The sequence below is a fragment of the Cordyceps javanica genome, chromosome 4 (genome assembly GCF_051103115.1).
Source record: "Cordyceps javanica chromosome 4, complete sequence".
Classification (NCBI taxonomy): domain Eukaryota; kingdom Fungi; phylum Ascomycota; class Sordariomycetes; order Hypocreales; family Cordycipitaceae; genus Cordyceps; species Cordyceps javanica.
The window spans coordinates 1,723,888-1,742,680 of record NC_139298.1 but is presented as its reverse complement, the minus strand read 5'-3'; the positions used below and the strand labels follow the sequence as shown (position 1 = coordinate 1,742,680).

The window sequence follows — 18,793 nt, the reverse complement described above, 5'->3', positions numbered from 1 at the left end:
ACCAATTAGCCGCACCTCTACTGCGTCCGAACCTCGCAGATCTGACTCACGGCAGACGTAGTCTATAACTTGCCCTTTACCTTCCTCTTCATTGGCTCCGTCATCACGTTCCGCAAGCTTCATTCTTTTCGGCTCCTTCTACTCAGTACATTCTCCCTACATCCTGGTCTAACAAACTCATCTGCTGCAGTGTTGCATGCATATATTGGTCTCGGAAACATCTGCGTCTGCTATTCCCCCCCAAACCTGCACCCGCCGATTACGGACACGCAGCCCAACACACCTTATATCTGTCGACTTTCTAGTTCCCTCCAAGAGCCAGACAATATGTCATCTACAAGTCTTTTCGGCATGGCTGCCGACGATACTCGAAGTCAGTCTTCCCTGTCTCTGTTGATTATTTTTTTTGGTTCTTGTCGTGTTTCGTGGCTCGCATGCAGGTTCTCTGTGCCATGCCCGACGCGGGGCAGTATGGCCTCGTTACTTTTTTTTTTCGTCACCGCCACGGACCCCTCGCCCAACCCAATCCTTGCCGCCTCTAAACAGTCAACGTACTAACAATCTCAAAGTCCTTGGGCAGGATCCCCTCATTCCTCCCGCTCTCCTCACGACCGAGATCCCCCTGACCAAAAATGCCACCAAGACCGTCCTCAAGGGCCGCAATGACGCCGCCGACATCGTCCTGGGACGCAGTGACCGTCTACTCGTCGTCGTCGGCCCATGCTCTATCCACGACCCCCCCATGGCCCACGAGTATGCCTCCCGCCTTAAGGCTCTCTCCGAGAAGCTCTCCGGAGACCTCTGCATCGTCATGCGCGCCTATCTCGAGAAGCCAAGAACCACAGTCGGCTGGAAGGGTCTTATCAACGATCCCAACATTGACAACTCCTTCGAGATTAACAAGGGCCTTCGCGTCTCCCGCCAGCTCTTTGCCGACCTGACCAACAATGGCATGCCAATTGCCAGCGAGATGCTCGACACAATCTCCCCCCAGTTCCTTGCCGACTGCATCTCTGTCGGCGCCATCGGCGCCCGCACCACCGAGTCCCAGCTTCACCGTGAGCTGGCCTCGGGCTTGTCTTTCCCCGTCGGCTTCAAGAACGGCACCGACGGCAACCTCGGCGTGGCCATTGACGCCATTGGCGCCGCCGCCGCCAAGCACCACTTCATGGGTGTTACCAAGCAGGGTCTTGCCGCCATTACCCGCACAAAGGGCAACGAGCACGGCTTCGTCATTCTTCGCGGCGGTACATACGGCCCCAACTTTGACAAGGAGAGTGTCCAGGCTGCCAAGAAAACTCTCGAGGACAAGAAGCAGAAAATGGCAATCATGATTGACTGCTCCCATGGTAAGCGCCCACGGCACGCTGCTCCGTCGTGTCTTTACCTCCTACTTACACGCTACGCAACAGGCAACTCCCAGAAGAACCACAAAAACCAGCCCAAGGTGGCCAAGGTTATCGGCGATCAACTGCGCGAGGGTGAAAAGGCTATTATTGGTGTCATGATCGAGTCCAACATCAACGAGGGTAACCAAAAAGTTCCTCCCGAGGGCCCCGCGGGTCTCAAGCCTGGCGTCAGCATCACCGATGCCTGCATCCATTGGGAAGACACCATAACTGTTCTCGAGGACCTCGCCGAGGCCGTCCGCGTTCGCAGACAAGTGAATGGCAGCTCCGCCTAACCCCTCCCCCACAAAAAAGAAGAAGCAAGAGACACTTGAAAAACGTTTTTGCATGAGTATTTTGAAGTTAGAGAAAACCCTTGCGATGAAACGCGATATCAGCGGGAAGCAAGGCACGATATGACATATCAGAAATTTGTACCATCTAGGATATGGACGGCGCGCACAGTTGGAGATCAACATCAAGTTGGACACGGGATCCCTGTAGTCATGAATACCATTATTATTTGAATGACCTTTCCGCGTGTACAATGCGCAATACTCCTCAAACGCCATTAACTGTATATTGTATATATGTATGTATCATCTCCTCTCACCGGCCGGGATCAACGGGATCGTACCCCATGTTCTGGCCACCGAACCTGCGGCCCGCACGCCACTCGGAGAATCGCTTGAATGCAGCCCATCCAAGCAGCCCGACCGTGCCCAGGATGAACCCCCAAACGATGATTTTGTCCTTGTTGCTGTCGCGCTGAAAGCACATGGTGAATACGTCGTCCTCGGTCGCGTCCTTGCAAAAGGGAATGCCCTGCTTCAAGCAAAACGCCTTGGTACACTCGGAGCATGATGTCGATGCCGACCGCGGCGTCACGACTGGAGCCTCGCTCGAGGATACACCTATCGCATCGAACAATGGTGATGACCGTCTGGACTGGTGTTCCGGCCCTAGAGGGATAATGGTGCTATTCTTGAAGCATGTGCATTTGCAAAAGGTCGGCGCAGCTGAGCGTGGGGCATTAGACGGTGTCTGCTGCTTCTGAGAACTGATGTGCATGAGCATGGCAACTTACAGGAAGCGGCAGCCAGAGACAGAAGCGCTGCAAATAACAGCGCAAAAAGATGTATTCGCGCCATTATATCCGTATGATGCTGGCAATGAACTAGGTTCCAAAAGGATGGCGTTCGACCTCAAGTAACTGGGTTAGTAGTAGGGGCCAGTTGGTGTGCATATACCTGCTGTGGGGTCGGTTGCGGTGGATGCCGGCACCTGGTTGGTTCAATTGACCCCTACGCCAAAAAAAGCTGGTCGCGGGCTTTGGTCTCAGGAGCCGTCGACTTCATCTACCACTCTTCTTTCCACAGAAAAGCGACACATCACAGCCGTCAGTATGAACCCGGCCATGCCCCGGATATCGTGGGTCAGGGGCCTCCAGTCCCTACATCGCGCGAGCTCCGCGACCTCGCGCAGGACGGCCGCCGCAGCCGCCGCCACCGGCTCTCTCGCCGCCGCCCGGTCCATCTCGACCACGCCCGCACAGAGCAGCACCAAGAATACCGAATGGGTGCGCAGCAAGCTCTGGAAAGACGGCGAAGCGCCCGGCGCTGCCGACCCCTACACACAGCGCCCCGATGACGTGCCGGAGGACTCGGCCGTCACGCGGCTGCCGCGCGAGGCCCTCGACGCGGCCAGCACAACCGACCCGTCCGATAGGCGACCCTTGGCCGTGCGCCGCTCGAGGCTGCCGTTCCCGGCGGGCCGCAACGAGGCCGCCACCCCCGAGGAGGTCGCCGCCACGGACCCGGCGTACGAGCCGGCCACGTCGCTCGAGGACCTGGCCGAGATGGGCACCCTGAGCGAGTGGTGGGAGCAGCCGGGCCACTGGAGCGAGCTGGACGAGTTTGCGGCCTTTGCCAGCGCGGAAAAGGTCACGGACAAGGCGGCCATCGAGGTCTACTACCGCAGGGCGCTCGTCGAGGTGCTCGCCCTCCAGGAGACGGGCGCGCTCGGGGCGTGGGCCGCGCAGAAGTGGCCGGAAGGTTCCCGCGAGGACCTCGATGCCGCGCTCGCCGTGGAGATTGTGGCCCAGGACGGCGCCGCTTCGGCCATGCTCAAGGGTGACGTGGCCGCTGTCGCAGCCCGCCTGCAGCAAACGCCCGAAGCGGCGGCGACGACGACGACGACGACGGCCGAAGGGGCAACAGCGCGGCCAGAGAGAATCTCTGGCGAGGAGGCTGCCGAGATGATCAAGGCGTGGGACCCCTCATGGAAGGGCATCGCTGTCAATGACCAAATGAAGTTTGCTGTGCGTATCATCATTATCGAACTGTGCTGCCCCGTTCAATATCTTGCGCGTGCTGACTGAAATAACGTGCAACAGCTTCGCAAACGACTGTACCAGCTCACCGGCAACCTGATTCCCGACGCCAAGCTCGGCGCGGCGACGACAGTGGGACATCTGCTCGTCCTGACGGCGAAGCAGCCCAAGGCGAAGCGCCTGGCCGAGATCCTGCAGAAGACGGAGGAGCTCCAGCAGCTGGCCAACGTCAAGCTGCACGACCGCCGGGTCAGCTCCATCGACAAGGAGGTGGCCGTCGGCCGCTGGAAGCTCATCGAGGAGGAGCTGGCCAAGAGAGACCTGCCCATCACGGGTCTGGCCAACCTGTCGAGGAACAGGGAGAGAGAGCGCCTCATGGGCAAAGTATAAAAAAGGGCGACCCCCCCAAAAGAGAGCTTGGAAAGACGTACTTTGAGTGAAGGGGAGTATGCTAGAAAAGCATGCTGTGTATAATGTACAATAAATTGACACTTGTCAGAAATTACAGCACCGAACAGCTATTTTTTTCTCTTTTATTTTCGGGATGAGTGATGGACGACCGCTTTTCTTCCGTCTTCTACCGACCCGACTAACTGGTCTCTTGATATCTAGGTAGAATGGGGTTTACTGAGGTGCAGCGACTAATGACAGGAGGAGTTTGCCGAGTTTTCAAAGTCAGTTCATATGGGCTTCGGACTTGTATGACGTGCTTTTCTACCCTTTTCTCTCGGGGGAAGGCTACCCGTCCCCATCTTCCAGTTCTATTCCGCTCATCATCGGTCTTATTTCAACATCTGCGAGTACGGACACCACTTACCTGCAGTCAACAGCAGCGAGAAATGATTGTGAAAAAAAAAGAGAAAAAGATTGAATCGAATTTTACTATCTGGGGTACCGAAAACTAGAAAGCTATGCCGCTCTTACTCTATACATGTCCATTCTGCCACCTTCTTTCCCCTTTGTTCACGAGCACGCGTCAGCTGCCTTGGTAGGACGGGGGTGGTAGGTGGTGATGGGCTGCTGCTTCTTGTCCTTTCGGCCGTTGACGCCAAAGTTGATCCAGCCGATGAGGCCGTCCTCGAGCCTCGTGCCAATCTTCTTGACCTGGATGAAAGGGTGGCCGCCGGCGCGGATGTCCTCCTGCAGGATCCAGTCCTGGTTGTTGCTGGTGCGGGGCTGCTTGTTGGTGTTGTACGGGGCCACGCGCTCGACCTGGTCGATGAGGCCCTGGTCAAAGTACATCTGGCCGACGTGCGAGGCGTGGTCGTCGATGATGGTGTTGTTGGGCAGGGGCTTGGCGTTCGGGTGCGTCAGGACGTGGATGTGGATGGCGCGGCCCTCGTAGTGGCCGGGGAAGATGGTCTCAAAGTGCACGGCGCCGTCGACGCCCGACTTTTGGATGCCGCGCAGCCACGTCAGGCCCCAGGTGGCCTCCCAGGGATCGTTGCGATCCTCGAAGCCCTCCTGCACGACGCCGCCGTAGACGCCAGTCGCATTGGCCTCTATACAAGAAGGTTAAAAAGAGGAAAGGTGGAAAAGGGGGACGAGAAAAATACGTACGCCAGATATCGGTGTAAGTGTTGGCAAGAGGTCGGCAAGTGTTGACATCGATGAAGGAAATGTCCAGGTGAAGGGGCACGCCCTTTTGATTCTCGACAATGTTGGAGCGGATGTACTCTCCCGCAACATCTGCAAAACGGTACATGCGATTAGCAAAACTGAGTCGCAAAGAGGCACGAGGGCCGCGGTCTCGGCGGCAGGGAGTAGGAAGACGGGAGGGGGCGGGGGGACGGGCAGAGCCACGTACAGTAAGGTCCGAGAATCTCTTCGGGAGACAAGACACACGAGCCGTTGCTCTTAAAGGTGGCCGACTCGTTGATCTCAATGTCGTAGCTGCGAGCGACGTGACCCGAGTCATCACCGTTGCTGTCGAGGCCGCGCTTCTTGCGGATGTGGTGAATGAGGTTCTCGCGACGCTCAATGGCGCGCGCCGTCACGCCCGACGCCTCGAGCTCGGCCTCGCAGTGGTCCAGGTTGGCGTGGTTATCCTGGAGGTACGCGCGGCGCTTCATGGCCTCGGCGTGGTGGTCCTCGCCGGGGTGGCCAGCCACCAGAGGGATGGCCGCGAGGCCAAGGGCCAGAGAGAGGAGGGAAGTATACATGACCGCTGCGTGTATATGAACTGGGGGGCAGATTGCTTGGGAGACCCTGAGGATACAACTAGGGGCGTATATGGCTTGAGGATCTTGAGAAAGCTGCTCTCTTTTTCATCTGCATTCTCGACGGGAGCTGCTTCGCAGCTTTATATATGTATTCGACATGCAAGTAGAGCTTGGCCATGGCCGTTGCCAATGCTCCCCAACTTTGGAACTAGGCAAAAAATAGCAGGTAATACGTATATCAAAGACGGTTCCCTGGCGAGTCCCTCTGACTCGTACCACTAGTTAGAGTAATAGCAATATCGAAGCAATATGTTGTTTTTGTCCAGCGGGCATCGCTAGCTCTGCTGTCGATGCAACCTCGAAGCTGGGCGATTGGGTTTCGGCAATCCAATGGCCGGCGACGGTTTTCTCGATGGTGGCACCGAACGACATGGGCATCCGTGCAGAAGCTAGCTCTCGGATACCCACAACTTACAAGCAGGCGTCGTCGACAAAAGGGAAAGCTGCCGGCGGCGCGCGCCAGGTATAATTGGAAGCTTTTTTTGTGAACAGCTGGGGCCGGGCTTGCTCCGCCGGGCCAATCAACAGTGACGCTATCTAATCCTGCTCTGGGCCGGCCATCCCACCTGGTGATGAAAAGGAACCGTGCCAACATGCACATCTTGACTTGATGAAGTAGGTCAGGGCGGGGGTGGCGGGAATCATCATGCAACAATCCCAAGGGTACTCGATGCGCGGCGCATTGGTAATCCATGATGAGAGCATTTTCATTTGTCCACAAAAGTACTCCATCTTGCATGAATATACATGGGCAAGAAGAACTTTTGTTGTCCGGCATTCAAAGAGAGAGACAATACCTTTGTTCTCTGGGGGGGGGGGGAGGTTGGGTTTGTCTCACGGCTGGTTGGGGAAGAGGAAGAGAGAGAGCTCAACACGGACAAAAACAACTGCGCAGTCGGTCTAGGTCGAGCCCGATGCTGCTAGAAGAAGCGTAGAAGAAGCTTATAACGGAGTTCACCGACCGACCACTAGGGAGACACTGGAGGAGATGCGTATCGGGTATCTGGACCATCTGAGGCGGGGGGGTCCTTGTCGCAATTCGCATTGGGTTCCCCGGCCACTGCGCAGCTGTGCCTCCGCGTTGGCGTCTTGGCGAATGCGGGCTCGATGGATCAAGCAGGATAAATGGTCCTAGGGCTCCAGGGGATCCCCCATGACAGCTGCTCAAAAGCCGCTGAGTCAATCCGGTTGAACGGGTTTCCGAGCCGATGTATACGCGGAGAATGAGAGACAGACCGAGGGAGAAGGCAGAGAGAAAACGACTCGGAAAATGCGGAAAGATAAAGGCCGATCCGTTCCATTTTGAGTTTTGCAGCAGCTTCAGAACCTCAATTGACAGGCCTGTTCTTTTTTTTTTTATATATCCTTTCCTGTATGTACCCATGGACGGGAATTCTACAGAGTCACTGGAAAGAGGTCATACGATTAGACGCATAGCGTTTGCTGAATGCATCCCTCTCTATTACCAGAACGAGCGAGGCAGGTCCAAACAAAGTAACAAGTGGCTTGCTTTCATTTTGGAAACGAGCTTGACTAGCGGCAATCGAGGTAGCAGATCGCTTCAGCATGATGTCCAGCCCATTGCCAAGTTCGGGAACTTTTGGTCGGGGAGAGGGAAGAAGACAACGGGGTGGCGGTTCGCCAACTAGCGGGCATGGGGGAAAAGAGGCAGGAGCCCAATAACAAGTGGTGGATAACAAATTAATCTATGTGGATTGGCATGTCCATGTTTCTTGGGTGTCAATGCTTTTGGCGTAACAAGTAACAGGCGCGGGAGATGCTTGGCCTACTTACTTACTAGCCCAGCATGATGGTTCATCCCTCTGATCCATGAACCATGAGGCTCACAGGCATGACACCACCAAGGTTGCGCAATTGGGCCCAGCCAGCACTCGATAGATTGGGGAATTTCACATGAATGCATTGTTTTCCCCTTCTTGATGCCCGGATTTAACCAAAGGCAAAAAAAAAGACGCAATCATGGGGCGAAAATGGAGAAGAAGAGAGAGAGAGAAAGAGAAAAAAAAAAGTCTAAATTTAAAGATGACCTAGTTTCGTGGGTATAGAGTCAATGCAAAGTGTTGTCCGTGATCAATAGTAGACTGGTAAGAGAGAGAGAAAAAAAAAAAACCACGCAGCAGTGCGGAAAGCGCTTTCCGATGGATGACAGGAGAAACTCTAAAGTGTCATCTTTTTTTTTCCCTCTCTCAACAACTTTCTCCGCTCTTGCGACTTTTCAGCAGCTCAACTATTGCAACTCGCCGTCTGAGCTTCGTCTTCCAAGGAGAGAGAGACACGCATAGAGAGAAAGAGAGAACGAGAGATGGGTAGAGAGGCTTCATGTGTGTGTGTGTGTGTGTTGTGTGTGTGTCTCGAGTAACGTCACAGCTGAGCTAGGCTCATGGGAAGGTGCAATGTAGCAAGCCATTGTTTGTATGATTTGAATATATCACGAGGCGGCGGACGGCGCCATCATCATCATCACCATCACCATCAAGTGCCGGTCCATGCTGACTACGCGAGGAAAGGAGAGAGTGAGAGATGGGAAAAGGCTCTTGTCGTGTGCTCTCTTTTCTTCTCATAGTCTTGCCTCGAGCTAGAGACGCTGGGATATATGAGCGTTACATTGTACAGTGCGGCCTTGAAGTGGTTGCCAACTACCGACGGGGGGCGGGGGGGGGTGGTCGCGGACGAATAGATCCCTGACACTACATTATAAGCCGCCCCCACGAAACAACAAGGATGGGAACAGCCACAAGGCCAAGAATGTCTCACCAGGGTACCGAGTAAATTCAAAATTGTCTGGACAAAAAAAAACAAAAAAAAGGTGCGTGTAGTGCCATTGGTGAGGGGAGCCAAGGCCCGGAATCAGGGCAGCCAGGGTGTGTGCTTCAGAGTATTTGGTAAGTAGTAGAGGCTGCCCAATCAGGGTCTGTCAAGTAAGCCCATTCTTCTCTGGATGAATATCATGCCAAGTATAAACATTGGTAGCGGACTATTATTTAATCTAGATGGAATCCTCGGAGCTAACCTTGTTAAGCAGCTAACCAGCGAATGATTATAGCCTCCAAGGGTATCTATAGAGCTCTACTGAGATAATTAGAAGCATATACTCCGTACGGAGTACATGAAAAGCATGTCTAGAAATAGAGGACCAAGACAGGGCTAATCCCCCTTGAGCCGCCGCCCGTTGCCGGATGTCTCTGGAGTCTGGACCACACGCACCCACCACCCTACCACCCAGCAATCAAGTTTGAAGCTTGTCAACACTAGCCACGTCTCCAAGCTTCCATGGCATACCCTGGATTTATTCCGGGCAAGGAGAGGGATATCTTCCACACTCGGTATTGAATTTAGTAAGCAGCTCTGTCTCATTGGTTCAACGTTGCCACGTTGGTGCAGGCATGCTACCAGTAGGTTCAACGCCTGCCTAGCGACAAAGGCACGTCCCTTTTTCTCTATTTGCGCATTGGCTTTTTTTTTTCGTGGCGGCGGTCTCAGAGTTTTTGGTCGTACATGTTGACCATGTATGTGCTGCGTCTAACAAATAAGAAAAAATTACAAAATCGAAAATCAAAATCCAGGGCAATGATGCGACAACTGCGACGCACGTTGCTTCGAGGGGTTCGGGCTAGCTGAACTTGCCTTCTCGCCTCGGCCCCAGACGACTCTGCGGAGGGGAGGAGGAGGGGGAGGGGGAGGTTTCTCTTTTGACATTTTAGTTTCTTCTCTCTCTTCCTTTGGGCTCATCTTGATACTCTTCCCCCTCCTCTCCATTTCCCCTTGGGGACGAGCGCGGGGGGTCCTGGGGTAATGATGGCTTTTTCCTCGACGACAAAATGCCTTTTACCCTACCGTGTACATTGTACGTTGCGAGGCAGTCTCGCGCCGCTGCCATCTTAAACTGGTCAAGCTCACCCCTGATGTGTCGCAAACACGTGAACAAATGTGTTGTAGCTGGATTTCCTCTTCTAGTTCTCGTGACACTTGTATAGTTTCATGTGTGCTCGATCGCGTTCACTTTACACTCTTGTAAAATACAGCCGTAGCGCTTCCCGGCAGAAAAAGAAAGAAGACGAAGAAGAGGGGGTTCAACAGAAAAACAGCGACTCGGTTAAGCACGCTGGTCGCTGGGACATCAAGATCAACAAGAATGCGACTAACGGCTATGAGAACAGTTCTACGGTTTGCCGTGTTGCTAACAGGAGTGTCTGCAACATTGAGAAGCGAATGCGACAGCGTGACGACGACATTCACTGGCGGTAGGCACCTCCGCCTCGGCAATTACTTGGCCGATTTGCTCAGCCCTCCTCGTCCGTCCTCGCAATACAAGACAACATGCGACTGGGCGCCGTCGGCGCTCGAGATATGGCAGCACGGCGCGCAGCCCTGCGAGGACGGCTTACTGTTCGTCTCGCCGCCCGAGGGAGCCGAGGCGTCCGCCGCCATCTTTCGAACCAATGGCGACCTGGTGTGGACGCAGAGCGGATGGGGACGGACGCGAGACTTGAGGATGCAAAACGTGGGGGATCGGAGCTACATTACGTTTTGGCGGTATGACGACAACAGTCGCCATGACGGCCGGGGAGGATCATATGTCGTGGTAAGCTTTTGGCCAAGCATGGCGCGTGGAGAGAAACGAGAGGCTAACATACATGGGCGTCACCGTGAACAAGTTGGATCAATCCTACGAAATAGTCCGGGAACTGAGACCATGGGGCCAATTCTCGTCACCGCCAGTCGAGCTCAAGCTCACAGAAAAAGGCACCGCCATCATGGTGATGCACAATGTCACGCAGGCACACAAACCGTTTGCAGGCTTGCAGAATGGGTGGATCAACGACGCCATCGTACAAGAAATCGACCTCATGTCCAACGAGCTCGTGTTCGAATGGAGAGCCTCGCATCATTTTGCGGTTGAGATGAGCCAGGCCAGCATCAAGGACCAGGGCCGCACTCCTGGGACGGCATATGACTTTTTCCACGCGACGAGCCTCGATATCGACCACAACGGCAACTACATCATCGCGTCGCGCAACATGTGCAACGCCGCAGCGCTGCGTCGCAGCGACGGCAACGTGCTATGGATACTCGGCGGCGCGCTCAACTCGTTTGCCGACGGCGGAACAGGACAGGCGGTAGCCATGATCTCCAGCCAAGGGGTGCGGTGGCACGGCGACGCGACGCTGCTGCTACTGGACGGCGGGTACGTGCCCGAAGCTGAGGGCCAGCCCGGACGGCGGAGCAATGCGCGCATCATTCATCTCGACACGTCGGCCAACACCGCCACGCTGACGAAAATGTACACGACGCCGGCCGCAGCGTCATCGCGCCATGCCCAGGGCCGCCTGCAGCGCCTGCGCGGAGGAAACGTCTTTGTGAGCTGGGGTGACGGCAGCAGCCCATGGGCAGTCGCATACACCGAGTATTCGCCGCAGGGTCAGATGCTGTGCGCCGCGCGCTTCCGGGAGGAGTCGAAGCCGTCATCGTTTGCAATTTCGGCCAAGTTTAGCAGGAAGAAAGGTAGCTGGGGCAGGGCACGAGGGGAAAGGAGAGGAGAAGGAGGCCGCGTCGTTTCCAAGCACGAATGGACGGGTAGTCCAGCGGCGCGGCCCGTCATGGTCGTGCACCCGCAAGAGAATGCATTGTACGTAAGCTGGAACGGGGACACGCGAACGACAGCGTGGCTGCTGCGCAGCAACAATACGGAGAGGCGCGACGGCAGCCTGGGGGTGCGGCAGGTCGTGGCGAGGACGGGGTTCGAAACACGCATCCCGATCCCACGCGACGTGGGCGAGGTGATTGAGGTCATGGCCGTTGACGGTGACGGGAAGACGCTGGTACGGCTGGAGCTGATCTGGAGCGAGGGCGCGAGCGGTACGTGGTCAACGCAGCGGGTGCTGGAGGAGGGCAAGGAGGAGCAGATGGCCACCACAGACGGGAGCGTGCTGTCACCGCAACCCTGGTGGCAGACGAGTATGTCATCGAGTGGGCACGATGAGCTGGCGCTCTCGGGGCTTGTATTTAGTGTGGCCGCTTTCGTATGGCGTCGATGGATTCGGAGGCGACGGGGGATGAGGCTGGAGGAGGGAAGATTGCGGGATCAACGGCGTGTGTTGGTGAGTAGGAGGGGTGTGAAGAGTCTGGTGGTCTGAGGGACGTTTCCCCCTCTTTGTTTTCATTTTTGAGCTTTTGATTGTGTATTCTTTGCAGGCGAAAATGGGATTGTTTGTCATGAAACCTTCTGGGCCGACAGAACCGGCTGATTGTAGAAATCGATAGCAATCGAGTCATTCATTTGCCCTTGAACAGTTGAAAAGCACAAAGACGGACAAGGCATGGAAGCAGCTAGCTGAGTGACCCACAGAGGGCTGCGTCAGGTGCCGGGCGCTGCAAGCAGCAAAAATCACGCGCCAAGGCGTGGTTTGTGCCTAAATCCCGACGATGAATGACGGAGGGATTTTCGCCGAGACTTGCGCGCGCGCGCGAATCACCAGCCGCTTCCACTTCCCTTTGCCTCTCCCGGATTCTCTTGCTTTTGGTCGAGGGCTGACTGGCTGACTGGCTGAACCCCCCCGCCACGGGCGGCGGCGAGGGACCGAATCAGGTTCAAAGTTTTCTACTATTTCGGGAATAGCGTGGGTCCTCGAGAATCCGCCACCGCGAAAAGAACGCAAAAGCTGGTGTATATAAATGGGTGACCGTGTCCGCCTTTTTTCCCAGATCTTGATTTTATTAAGCTCCAGATACAATCTAGATTTCATTTACAGACACATTCTTCTCTTTCTTTACTCTTTTAAAAACAACCAAACCAACCATCAACATGAACGGCAACTGTGGCTGCAACGGCTCTGCCTCTGCCTGCAACTGCGGCGCTAGCTGTATGTTTTCCTCTGTTTGCTTCTGTCACAATGTTGAACATGTTACTAACTGGAAACCAGGCACTTGCTCTGGCTGCAAATAAATTGATACCATTGGCACAATGCCGACAGCCTATCTTTGATTATTATACCACAATACAGGGGACGAGTTATGATGATGATGAGACGATGAGTGCAATGCCCAATAGGGGCAGCTGCTGATGTACAACGCTGGAGAAATTAATATCAAAATATCCATTTTTCGAGCAAATTCTTCGTCTTTGGATTGTGCAATGGGCAATCTACAATGTGAAACGTGGCATGTCGTATCTGTAAGAATGATTCAGCATCAATAATCAACGCACAACACTGGCTGGTCGTAGATGGTAACTTACAGATTACACCGATGCGGGGTGCGCCACAAGTAGCGCCACACGCTGTAAATAGGTGAAGTGCGCTATAAGTGCCAGTGACCACTCACGTACAGCGTACAGAGGCTCCAGGCAGTTTTTTCTGGCTTTCTACTCTGTTTCTACCCCTGGTTCTTTGTTTCATTTTCTTCGGGAGCCGTTGTGTGCACTATAATCATTTTCTTCTCTTCCACAAGTCAATTCCCATGATGTCGTTGACACACATACACACACTCGACTCTGCTTGCCCTGTCCCTGTTGCTGCGTCACATGCCAGCCATCCCGTGCCCTCTGTGCCCCGCTGGACTTGTTGTGTCTGCTTTCTTGTAGTGCTGAGCAGCATTGTACCTATGGACAGTTGGGTGACGATTTGCTTAAAAAGTACTTGAGCCCACTGTAACGAGCCTTGCAAGCACTGTAAGTACTTTTACCCCACTGTAAGTAGTGGCGCATCTGCAGCGCCGAACTCGTACATCACTGTTTTCTTTGCATTACTTAGGTACTTGCTTAGGTACTTATCAGTACAGCCTTCAACCCTTCCTGCATGAGCTACCTAGGCACATATAATTCCCTGCTTCTCACTGGCCCCCCGGCCTCTACAGCTCAACTACTTGCAGGACGGGTTCGAGTCTGCAAATCCTTACAGAGACCCCCAAGTCCCCTACCTAGAACATTCTTTGTCTCTCCCCTGGCGAATCTCTTTTCGTTACACTGCTCGGCTGCGCCAGTCACTCACGTGTGTCGCCTGGCCCGGCCATAGCGCCTAATCATCAACTTTCCTCCCCCCGCAGCTTGGTTTGGCCTCGGCTCATAAGCCTAGCTAGCTTCTGGCCTTGCTGCCAGCTGCCAGCTGCCAGCTCCGGTTCGTTTGCTCGTCTGCTCCCCTTCTCTTCTGCCAGCTAAGTAGCTGCCAGCCTCGCTTCGGCTTTGACACTCCTCTCTGACGGCCCGCCCACTCCTCAGCCACGGCATCCGGGGTCAACTCTTTATCCCGTGCTCGACGACAAACCAACCGCCTTTTCCCCAGACTCTGTTTTCTATGGAGCTCCTGGACTCTTTTTGAGTTTAGCATGCGTTCTACCAACTCTGCGACAGCTTCATGCACTTTTTTCAACTGCTGCTTCGCCTCTCCCTCACCCGCTCCCCGGCCTGCCTCTCGACGTCTTTGCCATATCCCTGGTGGCGCGCGCCGATGACGTCCTGAGACCTCTGCGCCTGACCACTTCAAGCTCTTCTGAATGGCTGCCTTTGTGAGTTGTCCCTGCATCGCCGCTACACCATCACAACCACCAGAGACGAGATTGCTCCTTGGCCATTTTCCGTCGACTGCCGACTGCCACCATTTTGAATCTTCACATCTCTTTCGCATGTCTCTTTTCTGCGTCTAGATGCGATTTGGAGGACCGGCCCTGCAGCTTGCCGTCCGCCCTCGTGATTGCTTATAGCCGAGCTACCTGTCGCGCGCTTCACACCCGCGTTTCCGCTCGCCTGTAAAGCTTGCAATGACATCTCTCCAAGCTGTCTGGCATCATCGTCATCATCATAATTATCATCTCGCATACTCCCATACCATCGCCTTCAACTTCAACGGCTAACGTACCATTCCTTCACCCCAGGAGCCGCACTGGCCGCCTGCCGCAGCCATGTCCGCCTATGACGATGACTCCGTGGTCGACGGTGGCTCGCCCGCCGTCCTCGACGAGAGTTTCGTAGCTCCTCCTACCTATGCCGCCTTTTCTCCCGTGACACTCTCTGCCAACACGCCCTCGAGATCGTCCCGCCGCTCAACCGTCCTCGTTCACCAAAAGAGCCCGCTGTTGCTGGCCACACCACCCCAGATCACTCGCGCTCTCGCATACAGCCACCCATTTCTCCTGCCACTCAACACCTTTGTTGGTCTGTTGACATGGAGCACTGGCGACCCGTGGCAGAGCTTTCTCTTTGTCTGCAGCTTCTGGTTCGTCGTTCTTTATGGCGACACCATCCTAATGAGAGCTGGCCCTGTCGCAGTCGGCATCGGCATGATCATTGCCATGTACGGTCGCCGCTACAGCCCGCTTAGTAGCAGTGGCTGGCGTAAACCTGTCAAGCCCACAAAGAAGAAGTCGTCAACTACTGCGCAATTTTCCAATACGGATGCCGACGCTGCCAGTTCGCGTGCTGGAGCAAAGTCGAGCAACCAAGAGGATAGCAAGACCAAACATCAAAAAACACTCGATGAGATTGTCGAGACTCTCAAGGAGTTCACTGGCCGCTGCAACGCTTTAATGGAACCCATGCTCGAAATGACTGATTTCCTCAGCACCCAGCGCACCGCCACCAGTGCAACCACCAAGCCTGCCTTGACCGCCATGTTTATGCGCCTTCTCATTGTCACTCCGTTCTGGTTTGCCCTCACCATGCCCCCTCTGAGAATAATTACCGTCCGCCGAGTCGTCTTGATTGTTGGCACGATCACACTGACCTGGCACGCGCGTGTAATGCGCGTCTGCAGGGCTATCCTCTGGCGAAGCAGGACGGTCCGTCGACTCGCTGCCGCCGTTACAGGCCTTCGTTTTGACACCCCTGTGAAGAACCCGGCCGCGGCTCAGCTACATGATGCACAGACTCGCGGTCACCGCCGCACCGACAGCTCACGGAGCGCAAAGAGTGCCGGTGTCAAATTCACCTTCATCATTTACGAGAACCAGAGGCGCTGGATTGGTCTGGGATGGACGCATAGTCTGTTTGCTTACGAGAGGGCTGCCTGGACTGATGAACACAACAATTCACTTCCCTCCAAAGACGAATTCGAGCTGCCACACGTGGAGGATGGTAGCCGCATGGAGTGGCAGTGGGCTGAGGGAAGTCGCTGGCGCGTTGATGGCGTCGCAGACGAACACGGGGCCGTCGACTATGACGGCACCGCTGGTCGCAATGGTTGGATATTCTATGATACCAAGGTATGAATCGTCAGCAACTTTTTGAAATTCAGGCTGTTGGCACTAACAACGTGTAGTGGAACAATGGACGCCGAGGAGTTGATGGCTGGGGCAAGTGGACAAGACGACGCAAGTGGTACCGAGACGCCGAGCTTGTCGAAGTCGAGAAACCAGATCGTCGACAGGCTATCATCAAAGATAGCGCTTCGCTGCACAGCAAGTCGGACTCTGCCTCTGTGGCCAACGTTCCTACAATTGTTGAGGAGGAAAACGCTGACGAGACAAATGTCAAGTTGATTGAGGATAATGCATCAGTATATTCTACTTCTTCGAAATCGTCATTTTGGCCGCCGATCCTGCGGCGGCGCGCCACTGATCGATCTGCCGCCGACAAGGAAAGGGAAAAGAGAGAAGCCCGCGCTAAGCGAGCTACCGAAAGACAAGACAGCGGGCCTGATACAAGTGGCTTGGGCATTGAAGTGGAAATGGAGCTTCAACGGCAAGGCAAAGATGGTGGCCAATGGGGCATCGGCGATGATGCTAGGATGAATCTCGAATGAGACATGATACCTCTATTTTTAACATGTACATTGTATGTCACGCCGCAGAATCGCAAACAGCTATAACCTAACAGGCTTTTGTAGAGTTGAGAAGATCTGGAGTGCCGCCCACTACCCGTAAATGATTTGCGACGTTTCTCTGCCCACTACCAAAGTTAGCCACGACACGCTACGCGACAAGATACCACAAACACCATGAAAACGACAAGCTTGAAGGGCCATTGCTTTCCACATTGCATTGAATCTCTCTTTAAATATTTCTACAAGTCCTTCAGCGACTTGTTTCCTGATCTCGAGCGCGCGTGTCGTCCAATCTTGCCTCCATCCGAGCTAGGTATCCCAGAAACAGTCGACAAAGGAGTCGCGCGCTCTCTCCTCGCTCGTCACCCCGTTGTCTAACCTCTCCTGGAAACCGCGGAACGGGATGCTCTGGTAGAACCTCAGCCCGCCCTGGTCCTCCCACCCGGGCGCCTGCGGGGCGTGCATGAGAATGACTTGCTGTCCGAAAAACTTGTTGTGGAAGCGCAGGAAGCAGCTAAAGTCTTCGAAGAAGGCAATCGTGGAGTCGACATTCCACTCGGGCCGGGCTCGCGCAAACGGACGCCACTCCGCGAGCAGGTACTCGCTCATGCCGCCGACAAAGTCGCGCAGCACCCGCGGGAGCGACGTTGTGACACCAAGACTACCGCCGCTGCCGGCGCTCACCACCGTCACCACGTCGTCCGGGCGCGCCCACGGCGGCGGGTACAGGCGCGTGAGCTGGACGTGCAGGTCGTAGAGCTCGCGCAGCTGTTTGTGCAGGTCGCCGAAGCCGGCGCGGGCGGCGCGCGGCATCCGGTGCACGTCAGCGCAGACCTCTTGGATGTGACGGACCGTCCAGTACGGCGGGTCGACGCGCCGCCGCAGCGCCTCGATCTCCCCGATGCGTTCGTGCTTGTAGGCCGCGCGAATGGTGCCCTCCACGTCGCAGGGGACCAGCTCCTGCGCCCCGGAGCTCCAGAAGGGGTGCTGCCCCACGTGGAGGCGCGGCAGGGCCTGTGTGATGCGGCTGGTGATGTCGGCGCGGGGCGCGGAGGTGGACGGGCCGCTCAGCGGCCTCGGAACGGCAAGCGATGGGTACAGATGGGGTCGCACCGGGGGCGAGCGCGGCGAGGGTGACGGCTCAACGGATTGCGACGGCGGCGAGGACGAGGGGCTCGGCCGGGGAGCGATGGCACGCAGTGGCTGACCAAGCTTCGAAGAAGGACGCTCGTTAGGGGGTCGCCCGCGACGCGCTCCGGACTGGCGCGGCAGCAGCGGCGACGGCGGGCACACATGCGTGGGGGCGGGATCCGCCCGGTCTGCGGCCGCTCGGTGGGCGGCGGCCTCGCGCTGCTCCGGCGTCAGAGACAGTAAGCTGGGAGCAATCGTGGATGGCAGTTGATCAAGCCGCGGACCCGAATCTCCGAACAGAGAAGGAAGCGCATGAGGTGTGGAAGGCGGTTGAGGCGACCACTGCTGCGTCGGCGAAGTTGGAGCAATGGGAGGCGGCAACTGAGGAGAACCAGGACGCGGACGCTCAGGCGGACTTTCTGCGGGCCAGATTAGAGATACTCGGTCTATGACAGGTTCGTTATCGTCGGATTGGTACAGCGGCGGCGGCGAAGATGGGGCACGGGGTTTCGGGGCAAGAGGACGGAGCGGCCGGGTATAGCTCGATGGCTGATGCTGGGGCGGATGCTGTGCTGGACGCTGTGATGGACGCTGTGCCGAAGACGCTGGAGTAGCCTGGCTTGGAGTCGACCCTCTCAAGCTCGGTAGAGGAGTGCGCGACGATCCAGATCTAGATCTTCCCGCATTTGAAGATCTTTTGCCCGAAGACATGCTGGAGTGTCAGTTGAAGGATACTATTCTGGGTGTGTTAATGACTATGTGTACTGGAGTTTCCCATAGAGATTGTACAAGAAGAACACAAGGGTATGAGGACATGATGGTAACTATTTATGTTCAGATCACTCGCGATTGGATATTGCGATTCGCAATGGACTTGTGGCTGCGTGACAGAAGCGCACCAAATCTGCGCGGGACAAGTCATAGAGTACGCGTTTTATTCACGCTTCG

General features: G+C 55.6%; 6 protein-coding genes across 6 annotated transcripts; 3 read left to right on the top strand and 3 right to left on the bottom strand.

Moving 5' to 3' along the window:
• Nucleotides 1-327: 327 nt before the first annotated feature.
• On the top strand, nucleotides 328-1,684 carry V2A60_006419 (3-deoxy-7-phosphoheptulonate synthase ARO4; the record flags this gene model as incomplete). The annotated part of the gene is made up of 3 exons (XM_083257713.1): nucleotides 328-373; nucleotides 570-1,349; nucleotides 1,413-1,684. 3 exons carry the CDS (start codon nucleotides 328-330, stop codon nucleotides 1,682-1,684), a joined length of 1,098 nt encoding a protein of 365 aa, XP_083113839.1.
• A 313-nt stretch (nucleotides 1,685-1,997) lies between these two features.
• V2A60_006418 (putative MFS transporter) lies at nucleotides 1,998-2,465 on the bottom strand (the record flags this gene model as incomplete). The annotated part of the gene is made up of 1 exon (XM_083257712.1): nucleotides 1,998-2,465. One exon carries the CDS (start codon nucleotides 2,463-2,465, stop codon nucleotides 1,998-2,000), a length of 468 nt encoding a protein of 155 aa, XP_083113838.1.
• Nucleotides 2,466-2,793: 328 nt separating this feature from the next.
• V2A60_006417 (uncharacterized protein) lies at nucleotides 2,794-4,110 on the top strand (the record flags this gene model as incomplete). The annotated part of the gene is made up of 2 exons (XM_083257711.1): nucleotides 2,794-3,708; nucleotides 3,784-4,110. The coding sequence occupies 2 exons, from the start codon at nucleotides 2,794-2,796 to the stop codon at nucleotides 4,108-4,110; spliced, it is 1,242 nt and encodes a 413-aa protein (XP_083113837.1).
• Nucleotides 4,111-4,683: 573 nt separating this feature from the next.
• On the bottom strand, nucleotides 4,684-5,882 carry V2A60_006416 (intradiol ring-cleavage dioxygenase; the record flags this gene model as incomplete). The annotated part of the gene is made up of 3 exons (XM_083257710.1): nucleotides 4,684-5,222; nucleotides 5,281-5,409; nucleotides 5,528-5,882. The coding sequence occupies 3 exons, from the start codon at nucleotides 5,880-5,882 to the stop codon at nucleotides 4,684-4,686; spliced, it is 1,023 nt and encodes a 340-aa protein (XP_083113836.1).
• A 4,228-nt stretch (nucleotides 5,883-10,110) lies between these two features.
• On the top strand, nucleotides 10,111-16,693 carry V2A60_006415 (integral peroxisomal membrane peroxin-domain-containing protein; the record flags this gene model as incomplete). The annotated part of the gene is made up of 4 exons (XM_083257709.1): nucleotides 10,111-10,545; nucleotides 10,619-11,983; nucleotides 14,829-16,154; nucleotides 16,211-16,693. The coding sequence occupies 4 exons, from the start codon at nucleotides 10,111-10,113 to the stop codon at nucleotides 16,691-16,693; spliced, it is 3,609 nt and encodes a 1,202-aa protein (XP_083113835.1).
• A 330-nt stretch (nucleotides 16,694-17,023) lies between these two features.
• V2A60_006414 (uncharacterized protein) lies at nucleotides 17,024-18,556 on the bottom strand (the record flags this gene model as incomplete). Its single annotated transcript, XM_083257708.1, has 1 exon — nucleotides 17,024-18,556. One exon carries the CDS (start codon nucleotides 18,554-18,556, stop codon nucleotides 17,024-17,026), a length of 1,533 nt encoding a protein of 510 aa, XP_083113834.1.
• Between the last annotated feature and the right edge of the window lie 237 nt (nucleotides 18,557-18,793).